General features: G+C 45.5%; 1 protein-coding gene across 3 annotated transcripts in view; it reads left to right on the top strand.

The window, feature by feature from the left end:
• The window catches only part of LIN9 (lin-9 DREAM MuvB core complex component), a 49,701-nt gene extending 26,581 nt beyond the window's left edge, over window positions 1-23,120 (top strand). For 2 of the 3 annotated variants that reach the window (XM_077779899.1, XM_077779900.1), the window contains 8 exons: window positions 1,174-1,307; window positions 3,414-3,533; window positions 3,821-3,922; window positions 9,097-9,177; window positions 17,528-17,653; window positions 20,646-20,825; window positions 21,219-21,316; window positions 21,758-23,120. In XM_077779899.1, coding sequence (XP_077636025.1) covers window positions 1,174-1,307; window positions 3,414-3,533; window positions 3,821-3,922; window positions 9,097-9,177; window positions 17,528-17,653; window positions 20,646-20,825; window positions 21,219-21,316; window positions 21,758-21,863 — 947 coding nt within the window. In that variant the 3' untranslated portion in view covers window positions 21,864-23,120. The remainder of the gene's footprint in view (window positions 1-1,173; window positions 1,308-3,413; window positions 3,534-3,820; window positions 3,923-9,096; window positions 9,178-17,527; window positions 17,654-20,645; window positions 20,826-21,218; window positions 21,317-21,757) is intronic. The other variant, XM_077779901.1, reaches the window with a different exon arrangement.
• The last annotated feature ends 1,177 nt before the right edge of the window (window positions 23,121-24,297 follow it).

Below are 24,297 nucleotides of genomic sequence, written 5' to 3' on the forward strand. Positions count from 1 at the left end.
CCTGGGAGGCTCAGTTGGTTACGCATCCGACTTCAGCTCAGGTCGTGATCTCACAGCTCATGAGTTCGAGCTCCACGCCGGGCTCTGTGCTGACAGTGTGGAGCCTGCTTGGGATTCTCTCTCTCTCTCTCTCTCTCTCTCTCTCTCTCTCTCTCTCTCTCTCAAAATAATTAAATAAGTAGACATTAATAAAAAGAAAGAGATGGGGAGACTCATTAATCCCTGGGGGCTGCCCACCTAGGGGCGGCTCCACAGCACGTTCCGGAACCACGGGCTCCCTGCGGAAAGCAGGGGCGCCGCATCAGCCACATTGCGCACCGCGTCGGTGCGGCACACTGTCCTTCAGTGTGGGAACAGGGGGACACGCTGGGCACTCGCGTCCCCGGACGCCAGCCTTGCAGGTAGGCCTTGCTGTGGCCAGCGGGCCCAGGCCTGGCGCGTCCGCCCTCTCTCGGTGGCGCCTCCTGTTTGCTTCCAGGCCAGCGGGTCCCCGCGTTTCACTCGTGCACCGTAACCCGTGCTCCTCTCTTCACTTGTTCATTATTTGGGGTTCAAAGCAAGGCTGAAAAGTAATTCTCCCTGGCAGGGCCACCCGGCGGGCCCAGTCGGTAGAGCCTGTGACTCTTGGTCTTGGGGTTGTGAGTTTGAGCCCCACGTTAGAGGTAGAGATTACTTACATACATAAAACTTAAATTTGTAAATAAAAATATTTTTCCCTGGTAGATATATCATCTCGTTCATATATCAAATTAGCAATCATCATTTATAGGTGCTTTTTAAACCGTTTTTGTTGTTTTCTCTAAACCTAAAATAAAGTGCATGTTTTGTTTGAAACTATAATAGACAATAATACTGTACTTCCTACATTTACTTTTTTTAATGTTTATTTATTTTTGAGAGACAGAAATAGAGCGGGAGCAGGGGAGGGGCAGAGAGGGAGACACAGAATCTGAAGCAGCTCCAGGCTCTGAGCTGTCAGCACAGAGCCCAACGTGGGGCTGGAACTCATGAACCACAAGATCATGACCTGAGCCAAAGTCAGACGCTTAACCGAGTGAGCCCCCCAGGCGCCCCGCCTGTACTTCCTGCATCTTAAATCACATAGAGCAGTTTTATATTTGACAGTTTGTTTATCTTCCAAACACCTTAACGCCTTTCCGCTTCTTTTCCCAGCACGATTGCGCGGTGTTCACGACGGTCTCTTCACTGGACAGATTGATGCCGTGGATACTTTCAATGCCACTTATCGAGTCACTTTTGATAGGGCGGGACTTGGGACCCACACAGTCCCCGACTACGAGGTCCTGGTGAGTATTGCGTGATACACGTACGCTCCGGCCCATTAAGCACGCCCTGTGCAATTTTCCCACTGACTGTGTGTTGTGAGAGACTCAAGATTTCGAGTTACAGAGGCGGCTGTGGCCCCGGAGCAGAACAGTATCGTTCTCCGTGTCCCAGGCACCAGCGCCCTCCCGTGGTGCCTTCCCCCCCAAGCTGTCACCGAGCGCTCCAGCCACGGAACACCGCCACCCGCTGCTTTGTCAACGGCCCCTCCTCCCGCAAAGTGATTTGAAAAGCGTGAAGTAACATCTTTTTTTTTTTTTTTAATATTTTTATTTATTTCTAGGAGAGAGAGAGACAGCGTGAGCAGGGGAGGGTCAGAGAGAGAGGGAGACACAGAATCCGAAACAGGCTGCAGGCTCTGAGCTGTCAGCACAGAGCCCGACGCGGGGCTCGAACCCACGAACCGCGAGATCATGACCCAAGCGAAAGTCGGACGCTTAACCGACTGAGCCACCCGGGCGCCCCGCGTGAAGTAACATCTTGCACTCGAACATGTGTTCTCCTGTTTTAGCCTCAGGGTTGTGCAGGGTGGGTGTTAATTACCCCCACTCTCCGCACCATCAAAGTAAGACAGAAGCACGGGCGGTGATTTATTCACGGCCTCGAGCGGGTTTCCAGCCGGGCTGAGACCAGATCCACATCTTGTGGATCCCTGACCCAGTCCTTGCACTGACTGTGCCTCATTCAGCAGTGTCCCGAGAGCTCGACGCCTTTCTCCTTGGTCAACTTAATTGTAAGAACTAAGGTGACTCTACAATCCAATAAAGTTTTTAAAAAGTGAACAATTAACTTTTTATAACAATTGTTTTCCTTTAAGCATTATGGGAATTATTCACTTTTAAACTCCCTTTTTTCATTTTTATTATACACGTGATTTTTAGGGATTAAGAACTTACAATTAAAAACAAAAATTCAGGGCACCTGAGTGGCTCAGTCAGTCGAGCGTCCGACTCTTGATTTTGGCTCAGGTCAGGCTCTCACAGTCATGGGGTCAACGAGCTACACGTCAGCATGGAGCCGGTTTGGGATTCTTATTCTCTCTGTCTCTCTCTCTCTCTCTCTCCCCCCCTCCCTCTCTCCTTTCCCCTCTGCCCCCTCTCTGGCTTGTGCATTCTCTCTTTTTCTAAAATTAAAAAAATAAAAATAAAAATTCCTTTGTCTCCTTAGTGCAAATAGGGAAGAATCTTCCTTTTCTGTTTTGTATTTTTTAAAAATTATGACTTTATCACGAGAACGTCCTTAGCAAACACACCTTTTAGAAAGGAGAAATCGGAGAGAAAGAAAACAGGGACTAAGCCTAGAGTACAGCACACCCGCCTTCAGTTGTCTTTCCTTAACAGCTGCGATCTCTCCACCTCTCCTTTCAGAAAAAGAGACTTGCTTTTCGGTTCATTAATGTAATTTCTGATTTCCTTTATGAGCTTACCCACATATTTCTCCCTGGCCAGTTAAGGGTGAACTTGAACGGGAGTGGGTGACATGAAGACATCCTTTGGCCCTCAGCAAGCATGGGTGACCACAGGACACTTTCATATTAATCCTTGGTTTTCCCTTTCAATCCTTTGGTATTATTCTTAATCCAGTCTTTTGAGTTCAGTCTTTTGATAGCAAAGTAGTGTATTTTTTTAAATGTTTTTGTTTATTTTTGAGACAGAGACAGAGCACGAGTGGGGGAGGGGCGCAGAGAGAGAGAGAGAGAGAGAGAGAGAGAGAGTATCTTAAGCAGGCTCCTTGCTGTCTGCACAGAGCCCAACGCAGGGCTCAAACTCACAAGTGTGGGATCATGACCTGAGCCGATCTGAGCCACCGGGCGCCCCAGGAAAGTAGTATTTTCTTTCTTTCTTTCTTTTTTTTTTTTAAAAATAGTTTATTGTCAAATTAGTTTCCACATAAGCAAAGTAGTATTTTCATACTGGGACTCCAGGTTTAGCCCCGTGACCTTGGTGGGATAAAATACTCTGTGAGGAATCCCAGCCTGTGGGCCAGTGTGTCTCGCCATGTGATGTTTATAGAGCCGCAATGGCAGGTGAGGTTTTTCAAAACTTGTGGACTTTTCTCTTTTCTCAAAGAGTAATGAGCCCCACGAGACGATGCCAATCGCTGCCTTTGGACAAAAACAGCGGCCTTCCCGGTTCTTCATGACGCCGCCGCGGTTACACTACACCCCTCCTCTCCAGTCGCCCATCACGGTGAGTGTTTCTCAAGCGGCATCGTCCGTCAGTGACACCATCGTAAGGGACTGTGAGTGTGAGTTGCATTTTCATGAAACGCACGTCTGTGACGGCAGCTTCAGGAGGCGGGTATGTTATCGGAAATCATCAGCTAAGGAAATCGTTGCTTTGACTCTGCAAATATTTTCCTTTTTGTGAGATTTTTTACTGTCATACCCATTATAATAGGCATTACTTTTTCTCTAAAAATAAAATGCTTTCTTTTGAACAGTCTGTGCTTAAATGATTCTCTTTTCTTCCTGTAGGATAATGACCCTTTACTAGGCCAGTCACCTTGGAGAAGTAAAATTTCTGGCTCTGACCCTGAAACGTTAGGCGGATTTCCAGTAGAATTCCTGATCCAAGTGGTAAGAACTGCTCGGAGTAGCTTGGCGTGCTTCTGAAAACACTCAGTGTCTTTTGTGTTATTAAAGCTGAAAACTTTTCAGTGGCCGAATATTTTTAGTTTTTTTTTAATCATTGTGTTGTTTTTAAGAACTCTGTTATTTCTGGGGCGCCTGGGTGGCTAGTCAGTTAAGCGTCCAACTTTCACTTAGGTCATGATCTCACGGTTCGTGGGTTCGAGCCCCGCGTCGGGCTCTGTGCTGACTGCCAGCTTGGAGCCTGGAGCCTGTTTCAGTCTGTGACTCCCTCTCTCTCTGACCCTCCCCTGCTCACGCTGTCTCTCTCTCTCTCCTAGAAATAAATAAAACATTAAAATAATAATAATAATAAAAAAAAAGAACTCTGTTATTTCTAACAAAGCTTGAAAAGAGTAGTTGTAACAGGCAAAAAAGACTTCGAAGTCTTCTTAGTTGAGCTTTTCTTAGCTTTGGTTCCTATGATTTCACTGTCTTGGGGACTCTAATGTTATATAGCATGTGCTCTGTCACATCCTGAATGGTCACCTGCCCATAACTTGTTAAGTATGAAGGTTTTTTTTTTTTTTAAGTTTATTTATTTATTTTGAGAGAGAGTGTGTGAGCAGGGTAGAGGCAGAGAGGGAGGGAGATAATCCCAAGCAGCCTCCGTGCTGTCAGCCCAGAGCCCAACACCGTGCTCCATCCCACGAACTGAGAGATCATGACTTGAGCCGAAGTCAAGAGTTGGATGCTTAGGGGTGCCTGGGTGGGGCAGTCGGCTAGGTGTCCAACTTGGCTCAGGTCATATTCTCACGGTTCAGGTTTGTGGGTTCAAGCCCCGCGTCGGGCTCTATGCTGACAGCCAGCTCAGAGCCTAGAGCTTGTTTCAGATTCTGTGTCNCCTGAGCCCGCCAGCCAGCCCAGAATAAGAGGGGCGCCTGACTCTTGATCTCAGGGTTGTGAGTTACAAGCCCCATGTGGGGTGTAGAGATTACTTAAAAATCAAATCTTGGGGCGCCTGGGTGGCTTAGTCGGTTAAGCGTCCGACTTTCGCTTAGGTCATGATCTCGCGGTTCGTGGGTTCGAGCCCCGCGTCGGGCTCTGTGCTGACTGCCAGCTCAGAGCCTGGAGCGTATTTCGGTCTGTGACTCCCTCTCTCTCTGACCCTCCCCTGCTCACGCTGTCCCTCTCTCTCGCTCCTAGAAATAAATAAAACATAAAAAAAAAAAAATTAAAAAAAAAAAAATCAAATCTTAAAAAACAATAAGAGATTAGGACACTAAGAGTCAGACGCTTAACCGATGGAGCCACCCGGGTGCCCCTGAAGGCTTTGATTTAGTGACCTGGGTATGTCCTGCTGCTGTCAGCAGAGTGGTCGGACACATCAGCTTGCTGAGTAGCAATCAGACACTGAGAAGTGTCAGCCTCGTCTGCACCAAGTGGAGAATTCTCCTGTAGAACAGCATCCCGACTAGCCTGCCTCAGAAGGATGTCATGAGCGGTTTTCTTTGAAAATTAGATTAAATAAATCTAATGATTTACTTTTAATTCTTTTAATCAGAGTCTAAGAATGTTTGTTTTGTTTCTTTTCCTTTTTTGAAAAGAAAGACCACTTTGACTTGGGATAGAGTACAAAAAAGTGTTTATAACATAATTTGTTAAAATATTCAGTGTCCCCACTTGCGATTGATGTTATTTTAAGGGAAAATGGTGTCATTTATGTGTGTACATATAGCATGTAGTATTTCCTTCATCATATGTTGTCAGGTATCCTCACAGGCATACGTAGTTCTTTACGCCTTCCGGCTTCCAAAGGTAGTAAGATGCTTTCATATAAAACGTTGAAGTCATGAAAAGAGCCAAGGACTGTCATCTTCACAAATAGGACACCTCTTTTTTACAGAACTTTTCTCTTTTAAATAGTAACGTGAAAACAAAGCTAGTATGTCCTGTTTAGACAGTGTGTGTGTGTGTGAGAGAGAGAGAGAGAGAGAGAGAGACAGACCGACAGACAGACAGACCAGCAGAGGGAGCCAGAAACTAAGTACTATTCCACTATTCATTCAAACATTGATATTTTTATTGATGCTTAGATGTTTGGTTTTAGTGCTTAATTTCAAACGTCAAAAACTAGATGTAACCACCCATTAACACACTACTTTCAGTATTATTTTAAGCTATCTAAAAGGTGAAAGTTCTTTATGTATTTGGCTCTTGTATTATGTAAGGTTCTCTGAAACTGAGGTTGTTCTTGTTAATATTAAGCTTAGAAATAGGTACACATTTAAGTAATCTCTGTGCCCAGCATGGGGCTTGAACTCATGACCTTGAGATTAGGGGGTTGTACCCTCTATGGACTGAGCCACCCAGACACCCCTGAAGTAAATATATTTTTATCTTCTTCTGTTCTGAATATTTTTTCTTACGACAAATATTAAAAATGTTTTGCAAGTTTTCATAATTCATAGTTCACAATGAATTTTCTTTTCAAGGGAACTTTTTCTTAAAAAATGTTTAATGTTTATTTTTGAGAGAGACACAGAGTGCGAGCTGGGGAGAAGCAGAAAGAGAAGAAGACACAGAGTCTAAAGCAGGCTTCAGGCTCTGAGCTGTCAGCACAGGGCCTGACGCGGGGCTCAAACTCACTGACTGAGAGATCATGACCTGAGCTGAAGTCGGACACTTACTGAGCCCCCCAGGCGCCTCTTGAGGGAACTTTATTTCCTGGGGTTAGGGGTTTTGAGGAATCTAAAGAGATTGATCTGCTTTCTCAGAGAGGACTCAGTTTTGAAAAGAATTCAAAGGAAACGTCATGATTTTCTATCAAAAGCAAACAACACAAAGCTGAAATAGAAACAAAAAGGGACTCTTGCCATCTTTTACTGCTTCCACCTCTGAAGAATCACACATATTTCCGTGAAGACCTGACAACTTGGAGGAGAAGGGAGGCCTGTCTAGAGCTCTGAGTACAGTCACTAGTTATAGCCTCTTCCTTAACACTCGTGGGCATGTCTTCCCGGCCCCCCTGCCCACATCAGCCTGGAGGCCGATTTCCAGAGGCTTCCAAGATGCGACAGTTTAAAGCATATAAGAGCAGTTTAAAGCGTGACAGTTTAAAGCGTGTAAGAGCAGACGGGACTGTGGGCTGCGCCTCCGCGTACCCTCCTCCGCCTAGCGCACGGCTCAGCAGCTCCTGGCCAGTCCTAGTTCATGGCCTCTTCCACCTGCTCTCTCCGTTGGCATTATTTAGAAGCAGATACTAAACATTATATCAATGTGTCAGTGTATTATTTTGTATCTCTAAGATGAGGGCTCTTTTTGTTTTGTTTAAGAAACAAAACTACAGGGCACCCCCCTGGCTTTGGCGGCAGAGCCTAGAGCTCTTCACCTCAGTGTGGTGAGTTCCTGCGCTGGGTATAGAGATGACTTTAAAAAAAGAAAAGGGGTGCCTGGGGGGCTCGGTTGAGCATCCAACTTCAGCTCAGGTCTTGATCTCCCGGTTTGTGAGTTTGAACCCCGTGTTGGGCTCTGTGCTGACAGCTCAGAATCCACTTCAGACCCTCTGTCCCCCTCTCTCTGCCCTTCCCCTGCGCACAGATGCACACTCTCTTCCAGAAATCAACATTAAAATATAATAATAAAAATTAAAAAAAGAAAAGAGGGGCACCTGGGTGGCTCAGTCGGTTAAGGTTCCGACTTCGGCTCCGGTCAGGATCTCACGGTCTGTGTGTTTGGGCTCTGTGCTGACAGCTCAGAGCCTGGAGCCTGCTTCAGATCCTGGGTCTCCCTGTCTCTCTGCTCCTCCCCTGCACATGCTCTATCTCCCCAAAATAAAAATAAATGTTTAAAAAAAAGAAAGAAAGAAAGAAAAAAGCAAGCAAGCAAGCAAGCAAAAAGCAGAGCACCCAGGTGGCTCAGTTAGTGAAGTGTCCAACATCGGCTCAGGTCACGATGTCACAGTTCGTGGGTTTGAGCCCTGTGTCGGGCTCTCTGCTGACAGCACAGAGCCTGCTTGGGATTCTCTCTCTCTGCCCTTTCTCCATGTGCATGTGCACACGCTCTCTCTCTCAAAATAAACTTTAAGACCGCTGAGTGCTCTTTTCCCCTGTAGTTTACTTGTTGAAGAAGCTGGATTATTTGTCCGTGGAGTCTCCCACGGTGGGTCTCATGACTGGATCCTTGTGGCATCATTCAGCATGTTCTTTTGTCTTTATCTCATGGAAATTTCCATTGGACATAGAAGTTTGATTGGATTTGAGGTTTTTATTGTGCTGGTTCATTTTGTGTGAGTACTTTTGTAGGTAGTTTTGTGTTCTTTTTTTTTTAATGTTTGTTTATTTTGAGAGAGATACAGAATGCGAGCCGGGGTGGGGCAGAAGGAGAGGGAGACCCAGGATCTGAAGCAGGCTCCAGGCTCTGAGCTGTCAGCATAGAGACCGACGCGGGGTATGAACTCGTGAACCACAAGATCATAACCTGAGCCGATGTCAGGCGCCCAACCAACTGAACCACCCGGGACCCCAGTAGTTTCGTGTTCTGATGGGAGACGCACGCTGTTTTACATGTTTATGGAAAGTGGGCTGCAGTGCCGAGATGGGGTCATTCACTAGCATCGCAGCAAGGCTCTGTTTTCGTTCTGTTATTCTTTCTTTGTTTATTAACTGAATAGCTTTATAAAGAAAAACTTTTTCTAACCTATTATTTGATTACCTGATGATCTAGTTTATATAGTTCAGAGAGGGAGACAGAGAAACAGGTGATTCTTTCTCTTTGTCTTCTAGCTTATAAAATAATGGTTTGGTCCCTAGCATCCTCCAATAATGATTCTTTTTTTTTTTTTTTTTTTTTTTTTAACAAGATCAGTATGAACTCATAAATTTTAACATATCTGTGTGTCTGTCCACTGCAGGCTTTTGCTTATTGGTCCACGAATTGCCCTGTGTTGGGCCACTGCAAGCTTGTTCAGACTGACTCCTCAGTCCTTTTAACATGTTCTGGTTACAGTGGATTTTTTTTTTTTTAATTTTTCTGCCAGCCAAGCAGGTTTATAAAATAAAAATGCCTGTGCTATATTTATTTATATTGAAACATTAAAATATCTTAGTGAAAATTTGGTAATTTTGGTGTCTATTATTCTTAAATGCCTCTATTTATTCCGAAACATCTCTTTTTCTTTGTAGACCAAATTATCAAAAATTCTCATGATTAAAAAGGAACATATCAAAAAATTAAGGGAAATGAACACCGAAGCAGAAAAATTGGTAAGGACATTTCTCGTTTATTTGGTTATCTCATTTTCAAATGGTGGGGACTGCCGTATCTGAGAGTGTAAGAAGATCATATGGAAGAAAACTGTGAGATAAGTTATTTTTAAATCCTTGTTTGCTGTCTTTCCCTCTTGTACTGAACACAGCTAAGCACATTGTCAGTGAAATGTAGTGCGTTAGCGCGGACCTCATTTTACCCCCAAGGGTCCGGTTGAGCAGGATTAATGAGTCTCCTGGGTTCTTTGATAGTCGCAGGCATGTGGACTCATAGCACGGGCGCCCCTGCCTAAGGAGGTCGTGGTCATAGAGGTTATGAAAAGCGATTCAGAATAAATAAATCAAGAAATGTATAAATTGGCATCTTGGGATTATCTTGACCGTGTTTACATCCTATTCTGTTAAATCCAGTCAGTCCAAAAATATGAGAGTCAGTCTTATCCATAGGAGAGAATTTTCAGAGTTTCTTTAAAAATGTAAAAAATTCAGGGCGCCTGGGTGGCTTAGTCGGTTAAGTGTCTGACTTCAGCTCAGGTCATGTTCTTGCAGTTTGTGGGTTCGAGCCCCATGTCGGGCTGTGCTGACAGCTCAGAGCCTGGAGCCTGTCTTTGGATTCTGTGTCTCCCTGTCTCTCTGACACTCCCCTACTCATGCTGTCTCTCTCTCTCTCTCTCAAAAGTAAATAAAACATTTTTTAAAAATGAAAAAAATTCACTAAGAACATTTTTGAATCCTATCAAAAGTCCTGACTTGCTTATGGATTTATAGGATGACAAATAGAGTTCATCTCAGGTGTGGTATCCAGGTGATTGCTCATGGCCTTGTGGGAGTTTGGAAGTGAAGGAGAGCTCGGGACTGGCCTGGGGGTCGCTGTAGCTAATTGCCAACGTCAGCCTGGAGTGCAGGGCCAGAGGGTCAGAGCGGCCCACGCCCGGCTCTGCTGTGCGGCCAAACAGACGGACCAGTGACACTCCACTGGAAGGAGCAGTCTTCTTTTAGGATGATGGGATTTTTTTTATCTGTACTTGACTTTGAACTTTCTAATTTGAACCTTTATTTTATGGAATTGGAAACTGAAGATGGAAGATGTCAAGGGATTTCAATCTAAGATCGTCCTGCTATTCAGTAGTCAGATACCCGCATGTGCTTCTGGGCCCCCGCTTACCTCCTCTAGGGACCATAGGAAATTAGTAATGACAGATACACGGGCTTATCACAGAGGGCAGAAAATTAGCCGTAACGTTTTGCCATTACACATCCTAAACCTAAACATGTATGTATTTGCTTCGCTCCTGCTGGACTCTAAGTTCTTATCTTGGTTTCCAGCGGCTCCACCGCTGTGCTTTTTTCTCTGTGCCTTTTCAGGGCTCCCCACTTCGTCTCCTCTGATCACTGCATCTTCTCCTCCATCTTGGGCACCATCAAGCCACTTCACTTTCATATCACTAGCCAGGACTTTCCCCGGGTCTGCGTTCCCCACCTCAAAGACTGGGCTTGCCTCAGCCTACTTAGTGCTCCCTACTTTGAATGGAGGCCCGATTGGATGTCGGTGTGGCTTCTTGGCACGGGAGAACTTTGTAGAAATCTAGGTGGCTGGATATGTTCTGTTGTTTGTTTTGTTTTATTTATGACTGAAAACAATTCCTTCTGTAAAAATTCAAATATCGTAAGACTGATGACAAAAACAGTGGTTCTTTTTTTTAATGTAAATTTTATTTAAATGAATTTTTTTTAATGTTTATTTATTTTTGAGATACAAAGAGACAGAGTGTGAGCAGGGGAAGGGCAAAGAGAGAGGGAGACACTGAATCCGGAGCAACTCCAGGCTCTGAGCTATTGGCACAGAGCCCAATGTGGGGCTCGAACCCATGAACCGTGAGATCATGACCTGAGCCGAAGTTGGATGCTTAACTGACTGAGCCACTCAGGTGCCCTGAGATTTTATTTTTGTAAATGGTCTCTTCACCCAATGTGGGGTTTGAATTTACAAGCCCAAGATCAAAAGTCACATGCTCTACCAGCCAGGTACCCAGAATCAATAGTTTTTTTATAGTGCCTTCCCCGTATGCATATAGAGTTCTTCTATGCATATACTTATATGTGGTTTTAAAAATTATTTTCTAACAAAAATTGCATTCTATCATTATACATTAACTTACCTCAGTCTTTTTAAATGTCCATATCGTAACATAATTTAAATAATTTATTTATAGATATCTTTCCACTATTCTAAAATAGTGCTGTAGTGGTATACCTGGCTGGCTAAGTCAAGGGAGCACAGGACTCTTAATCTCAGGATTGTGAGTTTCAAGCCCCACTTTGGGTGTAGAGGTTACTTAAATAAATAGATTTTTAAAATGAAAATAGTGCCATAGTAAATACCTTATGTGTATAGTTTTGTGCATTTGTTTGTGTCTATATGTAAGATAAATCCTTAGAAAGTAGAATGCCTGGGTCAAAGCGTGTGAACATTTTAAAGTTTGAAACATCTAATTTAATGTTTATGTATTTTTTAATTATTTATTTTTGAGAGAGAGAGGCAGGGCATGAGTGGGGGTAGGGCAGAGAGAGAGAGGGAGACATAGAATCTGAGACAGCTCCAGGCTCTGAGCTGTCAGCACAGAGCCCGACACGAGGCTTGAACTCACGAACCGCAAGATCATGACCTGAGCCAAAGTCAGACGATTAACCAACTAAGCCACCCAGGCACCCCGAAACTTCTAGTTTAAGATGGTCGGTTGAAAACACGTCTTTTCCTGTCTCTATAATTCTACGTAAAATTAGATGTACAAAAAGAAATAAATAGGGGCACCTGGGTGGCTCAGTCAGTTAAGCCTCTGACTTCGGCTCAGGTCATGATCTTACAGTTTGTGGGTTTGAGCCTTTCATCGGGCTCTGTGCCGACAGCTCAGAGCCTGGAGCCTGCTTCAGATTCTGTGTCTCCCTCTCTCTCTGACTCTCCCCTGCTCACGCTGTCTCTCTCTCTCAGAAATAAATTTTAAAAATTTAAAAAAAAAATAATTAACACAGGATCTGGGAAAAGAAGTAAACTCAGAAAGGGGAACCTGGCATTTGGGGCTGCTTTTTTTTTAGGGATTTCCACATGTTCCAGAAAAGGTACCTGAGAAGCTGAGTGGCATTTGTGAAAGATGCACAGGGGTGAAAGATGTACCTCAGAGCACGAGGTAGAACCCCAAAAGGCCACATTGGTCCAGCTTCAAATCATCCCATCTCTCAAATTGAATTAAGGTGATGATAGAACTTGAGGGCCTTTAGTAGCCTACCAGAAGTTAATATTCCTTTTATTAGAATATGATATTATATATATTATATTATATTGTATTGTATTGTATTATATCATATTATATTATATTGTATATTATCAAATTATTTCTATACTTTTTTTTTTCTGAGAGAGAGTAAGCAAGGGAGGGGCAGAGAGAGAGAAGAACAGAGGACCCAAAGCAGACTCTGTGCTGACAGCAGCAAGCCAATATGGAGCTTGAACTCTTGAACTATAATTAAAAATACAACCCAACAGTTGCCTGTTGGTCAGACTTTGATAAATCAGTGATGTACATTTTAGTTCCTGAGACATTTGTTAAAATAATAGTGAAAGACACATAACTACCAAGCTAATCAGGGAGCTGTGGATAGGGAAATGGAACAATAAAAATGTTTCATCAGTGTAATTAAAAAATTTAAAAAGGCAAGAAAGAAAAAAAGACACCAAACAGGGACAAGTAGAAGGAAAAAAGTAAGATGCTGGCTTTATTTCTAAAATAATATTAAATATAAGTGGACTAAATCTTTTGAATAAAAGGCATAGATTGCCAAACTGGATGAAAAATAAAACCCCAACTCTATGATGAATACAAGAGACACATTTCATATTAAAGAATCCTGAAAATATAAAATTGTAAATGTATGAAAAGGTATACAGTGCAAAGTTTCAAAGTAACAGAAGGTCTGACAGCTATATTAATGTCTGATGGTAAAATTCAGGGCAACAGATAGACATAAAGAAGTGTACTTCTTGGGGCGTCTGGGTGGCTTAGTCGGTTAAGCGTCTGACTTTCACTTGGGTCATGATCTCGCGGTTTGTGGGTTCGAGCCCCGCGTCGGGCTCTGTGCTGACTGCCAGCTCAGAGCCTGGAGCCTGTTTCGGAGTCTGTGTCTCCCTCTCTCTCTGACCCTCCCCTGCTCACGCTGTCTCTCTCTCTCCTAGAAATAAATAAAAAATAAAAAAAAAATAAAAAGAAGTGTACTTAATAACGAAAGTTACAATTTCAAGATAATAATTTGAAACTTATATGTACATAATAATTTATATGTACCTAATTATAACTTATATGTAATATATACCTAATACATAAAGCAAAAATTGACAAAATTCAGAGGAAGAGTCAATTCCACTATATAGAGGGACAGTTTCCATAGCCCTCACAGTAACTAATTAAACAGGTAGTCAAAAAATCTATTCAGGAAGGGTGCCCAGCTGACTCAGTCGATGGAACATGTGACTCTTGATCTTGGGTTATGAGTTCAAGCCCCAGGTTGGGCATAGAGCTTACTTAAAAAGAAAATCAACTGGGGAGCACCTGGGTGGCTCAGTTAGGCATCCAACTTCAGCAGGTCGTGGTCTCAAGGTCTATGGGTTCAAGCCCTACATTGGGCTCTCTGCTGTCAGCGTGGAGCCCACTTTGAACCCTCTGTCCCTCCCTCTCTCTCTGCTCCTTCCCCACTTTCCCTCTCTCAAAAATAAACTTTTTTAAAAAATCAACTGGATTTAAAACGGCTTTAAAAAATCAATGTTGGGGGGGTGCCTGGGTGGCTTAGTCAGTTAAGCATCCGACTTTCGCTTAGGTCATGATCTCACGATTCCGTGGGTTCGAGCCCCACGTCGGGCTCTGTGCTGACTGCCAGCTCAGAGCCTGGAGCCTGTTTCAGTCTGTGTCTCCCTCTCTCTCTGACGCTCCCCTGCTCACGCTGTCTCTCTCTCTCCTAGAAATAAAACATTAAAAAAATTAAAAAAAAAAAATCAATGTTGGGGTGTGTAGGTGGCTCAGTCAATTGAATGTCCAACTTTTGATACCAGCTTAAACAGGAAACCCTTCTGGTTCAGGACTGTGGTAGCCACAGTTTACAGAAAGCACAGCTATTGATTAATGCAGTGTAGTGTCGATTAGATGCACATTCCTGAGGTCTTTTATCTGTTGTAGCTTTTTCTTTTTCTTTTTCTTTTTGTTACACCAGGTATATTGCCCTGTAAATTGTGGTAATGGTACCAGGAATAAAAAAATAAGGAATTTTTAACTTAAAAAAAAGCCAATTTCAACGGTTTTCCTTTTCTTTAAGATGTTTTTTAAATGTTTTTATTTAATTTTGAGAGAGATGGAGCAGGAGTGGAGGGGCAGGGAGCAGAGAGAGAGGGAGACACAGAATGTGAAGCAGGCTCCAGTCTCTGAGCTGTCAGCACAGAGCCCGACGCGGGGCCCAAACCAACGAACTGCAAGATCATGACCTCAGCTGAAGTTGTACACTTAACCAACTGAGCCCCCAGGTCCCCCTATGCAGTTTTCCTTTATCTGTTCATAAAGTGGACAAGGTTATAAGAGTGTATGTTGTCAACCTTTAAATTACAAAGTTGCCCTAGATATTTGTTTAAAAGACCAGCAGGTCCAAGTCTTGAAGCTGATCATTTATTCATAAAATACTTCAGCGTAATTTACCACGTTAAGAGAGAAAAGAGAACGATAGATGCAGAAAAGCTGTCTTACCAAATTAAACATCCCTTCCTGGTAGAAAAGTAAGTAGTGTTATCAAACTAGGAAGAGAAAGATTATCCCTAAAACTGACAGGGAATATTTACAAAAAAACTAAAAGCAAATATTATACTTATTAGTGAAGTGTTAAAAACTTTCTCTTTGGGGAAAAAAAAAAAAACTTTGGTGTCTGTCTGGCTCAGTCTGTAGAGCATGTGACTCTTGATCTTGGGGTCATGAATTCAAGCTCCACATTGGGCATAGAGCCCACTTAAAACAAAAAAAAAAACTTTCCCTTTAAAACTGGAAATAAGCGGGGGGCACCTGGGTGGCTCAGTCCATTAAGCTTCCGACTTTGGCTCAGGTCATGATCTTGTGGTCTGTGGATTTGAGTCCCACATCCTGCCTTGGGTTCTGTGCTGACAGCTCAGAGCCGGGAGGCTGCTTTGGATTCTGTGTCTCCCTTCCTCTCAGCTCCTTTCCCTCTCGTCCTCTGTCTCTCTGTCTCTCTCTCTCAAAAAACTAAACATTAAAATAAATGGTTTTTAAGTAGGCTCTTGTCCAACATGGAGCTTGAACTCCTGACCCTGAGACAAGAGTCACGTGCTGTGGGCTGAGCCAGGCAGCTGCATGTATACATTTGGATGGATGGATGTAGAGTCCTCATATGTTCTTATTTAAAGGACTCGTAAATACACTGAACACAGAAGTTGAGGATCAAGGCCTTTGACACCCTGTAATGAATTCTGTGCAAGAAGATACAGAGCCTTTAATAATTTTGATATTGATTCACTAATTGTGAGGCTGCCCAGTCACACTCTTACCCTCAAGAGGAGACGGGGTCAGATGCTTGGTGAAACTCCACAGCACGTCCTCAGTAACCCCCCGTCCACCCAACTTCTGGCATGTCAGTTGTGCTAGTCAGTATGCACATGTCCTCCATCTTCATCTTCATCACCAAGTCATCTACACATTATTCGTAGGGTGTGTCCGTGAACACGTCATTGGCTTCCTCCCGCTTCAATTTCCTCAGTTGTAACGTGGGCAGGGTTGGGTGGACGGCCCCTGAGGTTTCTATCCAGCTCAAACCATTGTAATTCTGCGCTCTGGCCTGCCCCCCGCCCTTCACTTGCTTCCCTGGACAGGGGGGTCCATCCTCAGAAATCCGACGACGGCTGCATTGGCCCCACCAGAGTGTCCTGTCCAGGCACCTGCAGCCGGGCTGGGTGGGCGCTGGGAAGTGAGGATGGGAAATGGAACAAAGCCCACTTCGCCACACTTGCGGGTACGGAGCAAATACGGACGAGACAGTGACGATTACACTTGACCCTCACTGAGCATATTCTGTGTGTGAGGCAGGGTGCAGGCACGCACTGTTTCATGTGATTGTTGCGTCGTCCCATTGGGTAGGTGTTCATATTATCCCCATTTTGCAGATGAGGAAACTGAGCACAGAGGGATTAAGGAGCGTGCTTAAGGCCACGCAGTGAGCAGGTGACAGAGTTGTGATCTGAACCTCTAGTGTGATTCTGGCTCCCGTGCCCTTAACCATTGCGCTACATTCAGTTGATTCCAGATGGAGAATAACGGAGTTCCCGTAACCAGAATCCTTCAAATGAGTACATGCAGGGTTTTTTACCAACTTTTTTATTTTAAAAAATGGCAAACTTTTGAAAAAGTTTGAAGACTAATGAAAGGAACTTGGATGCAGATTCAACATTCTGCTTCACATAACTACTCACTCCTTTCTCTCTCGGGGCGCCTGGGGGCTCAGTCGGTTAAGCATCTGACTTGATTTCGACTCAAGGCATGATCTCTTGTTTTGTGAGTTCGAGCCCTGCATCAGGCTCTGCACTGATAAAATAAAACTAACTAAACTTAAAAACAAACAAAAACCCTCTCTCTCTAGATCTCCTTTAAAAAAAAAAAAAAAGTAAAATCTTGTCTGTGCAACGTGGATGGGACTAGAATATATGATGCTAAGCAAAGTAAGTCAGGCAGAGAAAGACATGATTTTACTCATATGTGGAATTTAAGAAACACAACAGATGAACATGGGGAAGGGAAGGAAAAATAAGATAAAAACAGAAGCAGGCAAACCCTAAGAGGCTCTTAAATATGGAGAACAAATTGGGGGTTACTGGAGGGGTTTGGGGTGCGGGGATGGGCACTAAGGAGGGCACTTGTTGGAATGAGGAGTGGGTGCTGTCTGTAAGGGGATGATGCACCACCGGGTTCTACTCCTGAAACCAACACTACACTGTATGTTAACTACCTTGAATTTAAATAAGGAAAGTTTTTCAAAGGTAAATGTCAGGGGCGCCTGGGGGCCTCAGTCGGTGGAGGTCTGACTCTTGGTTTCTGCTCAGGTCGTGGTATCGCAGTTCATGGGGCCCCGAGTCAGCGCAGAGTCTGCTTGGGATTCTCTGTCTCCCCCTCTCCCTCTGCCCCTACCCAGCTCTCTAGCTCGCTTTCTCTCTCTCTCTCTCTCTCTCTCTCTCTCTCTCTCAAAGGAAAAGGAAAGGAAGAAACTGCCCTGCTCAAAGCAACCCTGACCGGAATGTGGTTTTGGTCTCTTGCAGAAGTCCTACTCCATGCCCATCGGCATCGAGTTCCAGCGGCGCTACGCAACCATCGTCCTGGAGCTCGAGCAGCTGAACAAGGACCTCAACAAAGTCTTGCACAAAGTCCAGCAGTACTGCTATGAGGTGCGGGTTTGTGGGGTACCACTGACGGGCCGCGCCCCCGCCACTCATCCTCTTGAAGCTGAATGTGCTTACCTTCACATTTTAGAAAATTCAGGCTAGGCCGTTATCTTTCTGAGGCCCGTGAGCAGGACCCCGTTTACATACGGCTTTACTTGCTGCAGTGGGTGCCGAGGGTGCTCAGTGCACAGGGAGCTACCAGTTCTGAGTTTTGTTTGGGTCACAAACAATATAGCTCTTGAAAAAAATGTAGGAGAATCTGGAAAAATGATTACCTTAATTCTACTTTCCCAAATACCGTGTTTGGTTTACTTCCCCTTCATCTCTTATATAAGCATCTGCCTCTTCTCACACGGTTATGGTCCCACTGTGTGTGCGATTTTGTCTCCTCCTTCCTTCCGCTTTGCATTAGAACTCTGGATTCTTGAACTCCCAGTCTGGAGAGCATAGGGTTAGGTGCAAATCGCTACCATGTACAGAAAAGTACGTATATGAAAGCAGTTCAGTGGTTTCACCTAAAATTTTATTTTAAGAAGTATTTTTTAAGTTTATTTATTTTGAGAAAAAGCGCACACGAGCAGGAGGGGTTGAGAGGGAGGGAGGGAGAGAGAGAATACCAAATAGACTCAACACTGTCAGCACGGAGCCCTACGTGGGACTCGAACTCACAAACTGTGAGATCATGACCGAAACCAGGAGTCAGACGCTGAACCCACTAGCCGCCCATGCGCCCCTTAAGTTTGATGTTCTCACTCTAAGGTAGAAATTAAACGAGAAGAGTTGGATCGCTCCAGCACTGGCGTTTTTACGCTTCCAGTGAGCCGCCTCCATTTGTGGCGTCAGATTCTTCCCCGTTAGCGCTTCAGGGTGCTGGCCTCGTGGCAAAGCCCGTGCACCCGCCTGGGCGACATTACCAGGCCGCCTGCACCCACCGGAGGGCGATGCGCAGCCACTGCCTGTAACGAACCCCACACTTTCTGCTCGATCCTTAGCCACACCCATGACCATTTGTTTTTATTTTCCCGGTAGTCATCACCCGCGAGCCGCCGGGCCTCATGCAGTTTCACAATGACAGGCTCGTTTTCCGGGCCAGCAGAGTGATGTGACGTTCACAAAGCTCTTGAGGAACTACGGTATGGATGTTCACACAGGAACAGAGAGAGCGCCATGATTAAGCCATTCTGTTACTAATGATCTGTGAACTTGTATTTACCAAGAGGTTGGCACTAGAATGTTTGGAGCATCCAGAAACATCAGGATTTTTTTTTTTAGAATTTTTTTTTTCTTTATTAGAGACCAGGTTACTCACTGCACATTCCTGATGATTGCCAAGTATTAGGGGACGCATCACTGCCCACCCCCAGAGAACGGGCTGGACACCTGAGGGTGCGTCCAATGCCATGGAGCGGCTGGTGTCAAAACAGACCGGGAAGCCTTCTCTTCGCCGACGTGGAACGATTCCCAGGGTGTGTTAAGTGAAAAAAGTAAAGTACGTGAACATATCTCTACTAAGTGTCAGCCTTGGAATAGGCAGAAACATGCAAAAATAGGATCGACACGTGACTGCTGAGTTCTTCAAGAATAAACAGGAAGGATCAGTTAGAAACTAATTCAGGGGCGGAGTAGGGATTGGGGGTGACGAGGGGGTGGAGACATTTCTCTGAGTGTTTGCTTCCTCGGCAAGCCCAGAAGCGCTCTCAAATGGAATAGAAATAGAAATAAATGAACCTGCCTGTATGTCAGGGAGAAATGTAAACACTGACGGGGGCCAAAACGAATCCAAATAACCTGAACGTATCATTTTGACTCCATATGCCCTTCGTCTGAAGGCAAACCAAACTTTAAATCAGTACTGAACTCCAGTTAGTAAGGTTTTTGCTCGTGGTGGCGCGGGTTCATGGTGCTGAGACTGCATTCGAGGGTGGAGCACACGAGTGACGAGCCGCATGCAGGTGACCCGGGCCTGCTGCCCACCACTGGGGGAGGCGGCCCCGAGCTGTGACTCGTGCTGCCTCTTATCTATAGGACATAGACTCTGTCGCTCGGCAGACATCCTACTTGTAGCCGGTAAAGGCAAGAATCTTCCATAGATGCTGAAACCGGAGGGTGGAGTTTTGCCGCGGAACAGGGTCCTTACGTCGCCTCCAAACCCCTCTTCACAAATACTTATTAGTCCCATGGGGGCGTCCCGGCCTGTGTGGAAACCTGGCAGACCCTGAACTGCCTTCACCGAATAACCAAAGGTGACACCACCAGCAATGGGACAGCCCGGCTACGAGGACACAGACAAGCCCACAGTCGGGGACGGCGTGTGGAATAATCGGCCGCCACGCTTCAGAAATGTCAGGGCGACGGGAGAGGACGTGGCCCAGAACAAAGGAGTCTGCAGACAGGACACCGCACGTCTCCAGGGGGAGAACACGGAGGGCACACGGCACGCGGAGAGAGAGCAGCCGTTGCCGAGCAAAAAAACCATCAACAGTGGTGCCACTGGGTGTAAGGTTCTCAGGAGTTCTTTGTTCTATTCCTTTTTAGAAGTTTGAAATCATATCACAAGTACAAGTTACCAAGAAGATAAAACAAGTTAGGGAAAACAAAAACATTTCTAAGGTAGGAGTAAGAACCATTTTTGTTCTACGGCTAGTTTTTTAATATTGGAATCTGAGGGCGCCAGGAGAGGGGCTCTGGGGGGGCTCAGCTGGTTAAGGTTCTGACTCTTGATTTCGGCTCAGGTCAGGATCTCAGGGTTCGGGGGATCGAGCCCCATGTCGGGCTCTGTGCTGATGGACGGAGCTTGCTGGGGATCCTCTCTCCCACTGCCCCTTCCCCGCTCAGGTACGCATGCGTGTGCTCTCTCTCTCTCAAAAGAAATAAAACTTTATTTAAAAAAAAAATCTGGATCTGCAGACAGGGAGTGCACACACACACACACACACACACACACACACACACACACCAGGATCATGGCCTTATGCGTGCGCATCTCCCGTCCCAGCTTGCCCCAGACCAGGGCCTGCAGCCCGCAGACCAGCCGACGGACATGCGGCGACGGTGCGAGGAGGAGGCGCAGGAGATAGTGCGGCTCGCTAACTCCGCCGCTGGGCAGCCCTGCGTCGAAAACGAAAACCTGACGGACTTAATCTCCAGGCTCACGGCTATCCTGCTGCAGATTAAGGTAAATTTGGGAGAAGACATTTCCTACTTTTTAAAAAATTTTTATTTTTTAACATTTATTTATTATAGAGAAACAGAGACAGAGTATGAGCAGGGGAGGGAATGGGGGGGGTAAGACACAGAATCTGAAGCAGCTTGAGGCTCTGAGCTAGCTGTCAGCACAGAGCCTGACGCAAGGCTCGAACCCACAAACTGTGAGATCATGACCTGAGCTGGTCAGACACTTAACCAACTGAGCCACCCATGTGCCCTATTTCCTGTATTTTGAAACAGCTATGCCAACAAGTGTGCTGATCTGCTGCTGAGAAATTATAACCAACAGATTAGATCAGATGCATTTTTGTCTGTCTTTGCACCACAATTCAATTCCAGTTTAAAATTTCTATCCCTTTAGTGTCTGGCCGAAGGAGGAGACCTGAATTCCTTTGAATTCAAATCACTCACAGATTCACTGAACGACATCAAGAGCACGATAGACGCTTCTAACATCAGGTAACCCGCAGGACGGGCCCGAGCCCCCCCGTGGGCAGCCGCGGCGGTTTCCCACGTTTGAGATTTGCGCGTGAGTCTTCTCCCTTAACTAAATTGTAAAAGGGCTCCTCCGTTGCATCCGGTCTATTGACGGGACAGACGTGGCACATGGCTCTTTCATTGGAAGGAATCCGAAGCACGCACCGCATGGCCCTGGGCAGGCGCGAAGGCTGCTCTGAGAGGCAACGCCCCCCCCCCCCAGAGGGCGGCTAGCGTCCCCAGTTCCCTGCTGCCTGTCCAGTGCGCCCTGCACTCGGCCATAGCCTGTGTCGTGGGGGGTTCAGTCCTTCCTCGGGGTCATGGTCGCAGCTGCTCTTTAATGCAAACTCAGCCCTTCCTTTCCCCAGAGCTCCTGCCCCAACATAGCGGAACGAGGCAGGTAACCATGTGTCTCCCCCGCAGCTGCTTCCAGAACAACGTGGAGATCCACGTGGCACACATCCAGAGTGGCCTCAGCCAGATGGGCAACCTGCACGCCTTCGCGGCCAACGACACCAACAGGGACTGAGCAGGCACGTGTCGGGGTGGCCTCCCCGGCCCCCATGCTGCGTCCCCGAGTGCGGGGCACGGGGGCACGGACACCCCAGCGGGGCCCGCGTACAAGCTATGCCACTTGGACCGGCACTGCCGGCCGGCTTCGTGTTCACTTTCCTCCCGCTCCTCGGCCGCCGGAGCGTCGCTTCTGTCCCGTTCGGTAGCAAGTGCTTCTCAGCCGAAGGTGCGTGAGCGCCGGACACTTTCACGTGCATGAATTCAGCCCAACACGCGCAGGCGGCCGCCGTGCAGAACACGAGGAGACATGGTCTTTTTGCGCGTGCGTGCGTGGCAGCGCCAGCGGGAAGTGACAGCCCGGGCACCCCCAGCGGGGCACCATTCCGTCTTTGACAGAAACCGTCCTTGAGGCGCGAAGTCCCGCCCTGAAGGAAGCCTCTGGAACGTGGATGGGAGACGCGGGCTCGACCAGCAGATGGGATAGACACCTGGCGACCCGGGCCTACAGATCATTTTATAGTCATAAATATTTTAATTTATCATAATTTATAAAAGAAACCTCTGTTGTTTGTCGAAAGAAAATGAAGGAGCAGGAAAAAAAAAGTACTGGCAAAATTGCTACATTTCAGCAAGTGGATTTGGTCCGTCTTTTCCCGTCGGTTCGGGGCAAAAAGTGCTCTTGTTACGAGATTTATTTAAAAAGACTGACAACACACTATTTTCATATTTTGTTTATTTGCACAACTCTTGAACCAGATTACTGGTTAAAATCCAACAATACGCAATTTATAAAGTCAAAAGATTTTATAAGGAAAACAAATGTAATAACCAGTGCAGCGAAATGCAGGAAAAAAGGTTTGTATTCGGTTGTGGGGGTTTTTTGTTGTTTTTTTGTTCTTTTTAAAGGAAAACCCTGCCTACGATGTTAATCTTGTACAAAGTGTGTATTTGGAATTTTGTTTGTTTTAACATAGAGTATTATAAAGTCAAAATATAATAAAATTGTTTTCAGATTCGAAGTTTAAATATAGCTGTAGAGGTGACTTTGATTCTTTGAGATGTCCCATAAGATGGGACTTTTTATATGTTAATGTATAATAAAACTAAAACAAGATTATTTTCCATCTGAAATTTTTGTATAGTTTAAAGATGCTTTCCTTGCTGGTCTTGTGCCACTGCAGACCTTTAGTGCAGAGTTTATATTTAGCTAAACAGTTATGTTAATTAAGAAATGCATAAATCCTTTATTCTTAATATTTGTAATTATAAATAAATTGATCTATGAAAAGTAGTCTTGTCTACCATTTTCACTTAATACATACAAGGTGTTGAATATTCCTTCTATTTAGAAAGTTTTGGGGCTCCTGGGGGGCTGTTGGTTAAGCGTCTGACTCTCGATTTCAGCTCAGGTCATAATCTCAGGAGACTCACGAGATCAAGCCCCGCGACGGGCTCTGCGCTGACGGCTGGGAGGCCTTGCTCGGGAGTCTCGATTCTCTGTCACCCTCTGTCTCTGCCCCTCCCCTACCCATTCTCTCTCTCTCTCTCTCAAAAATAAACATTTAAAAAATTTTTAATAAAAATAAAGTTTTAAAGAGCTGTAACTTCCACTAAACTATATTTTTAGGGGAATCCGTGGAGATTAATTACCAAGTCCTTTTGAATTGCGATTCCATCCAATAAGACTCCACGGGGCGGGTTTTTCCATCTCTGCAAATCTTTGACAACATTAAGCAAGCAAGTGCTTGGCTCACTGTAGACCTAGTGAACGGCTGGCTCCGCCCACAAGCATGGAAAACATCTTTTCCTTGTTTTCCCCACGCTACGTAAGACTGACCTGACAGATGTAAATCCCACCTCATGGTAAATGCACGTATCTAGGGGTGCCTGGGGGGCTCAGTCGGTTAAGCGTCCCAACTTCAGCTCAGGTCATGATCTCAGTTTGTGAGTTCGAACCCTGTGTTGGGCTCTGTGCTGACAGTTCAGAGCCTGGAGCCTTTGGAGTCTGTGTCTCCCTCTCTGTCCCTTTCTTGCTATTCTCTCTCTCTCTCTCTCTCTCTCTCTAACATACGCATCTAAGCAGTGCTGTGTGCTGGTGGCAGGAACTGTGCCTGAGATTATATTTGAATTTTATTTCTGTTTAGGGAAGAAGAAACCTTTACCATTCAAAGCAGCCATCTTGGGTCCGTTGTACATGAATTTGAACAATGCTGCTGCTGGTGACCACGTTTCCTAAGCTCCACAGAGAGCTGGCAAAGCCAGATGGAGCCAACAACCCCGCGTGCTGTGTAGACTTGATTCTGAAGGACTCTCAGCAGGTTCCAGAAACCAGATTCACTTGCTACCCCTGAGAATCTACCAAAAGATGTGCCTATTAAATCCCTTCTCTTGAGGGGCGCCTGGGGGTGCATTTTAGCGACTGACTCTTGATCTCAGCTCAGGTCTCGATC

The sequence above is a fragment of the Crocuta crocuta genome, unplaced genomic scaffold, assembly GCF_008692635.1.
Source record: "Crocuta crocuta isolate KB4526 unplaced genomic scaffold, BGI_CrCroc_1.0 scaffold322, whole genome shotgun sequence".
Classification (NCBI taxonomy): Eukaryota; Metazoa; Chordata; class Mammalia; order Carnivora; family Hyaenidae; genus Crocuta; species Crocuta crocuta.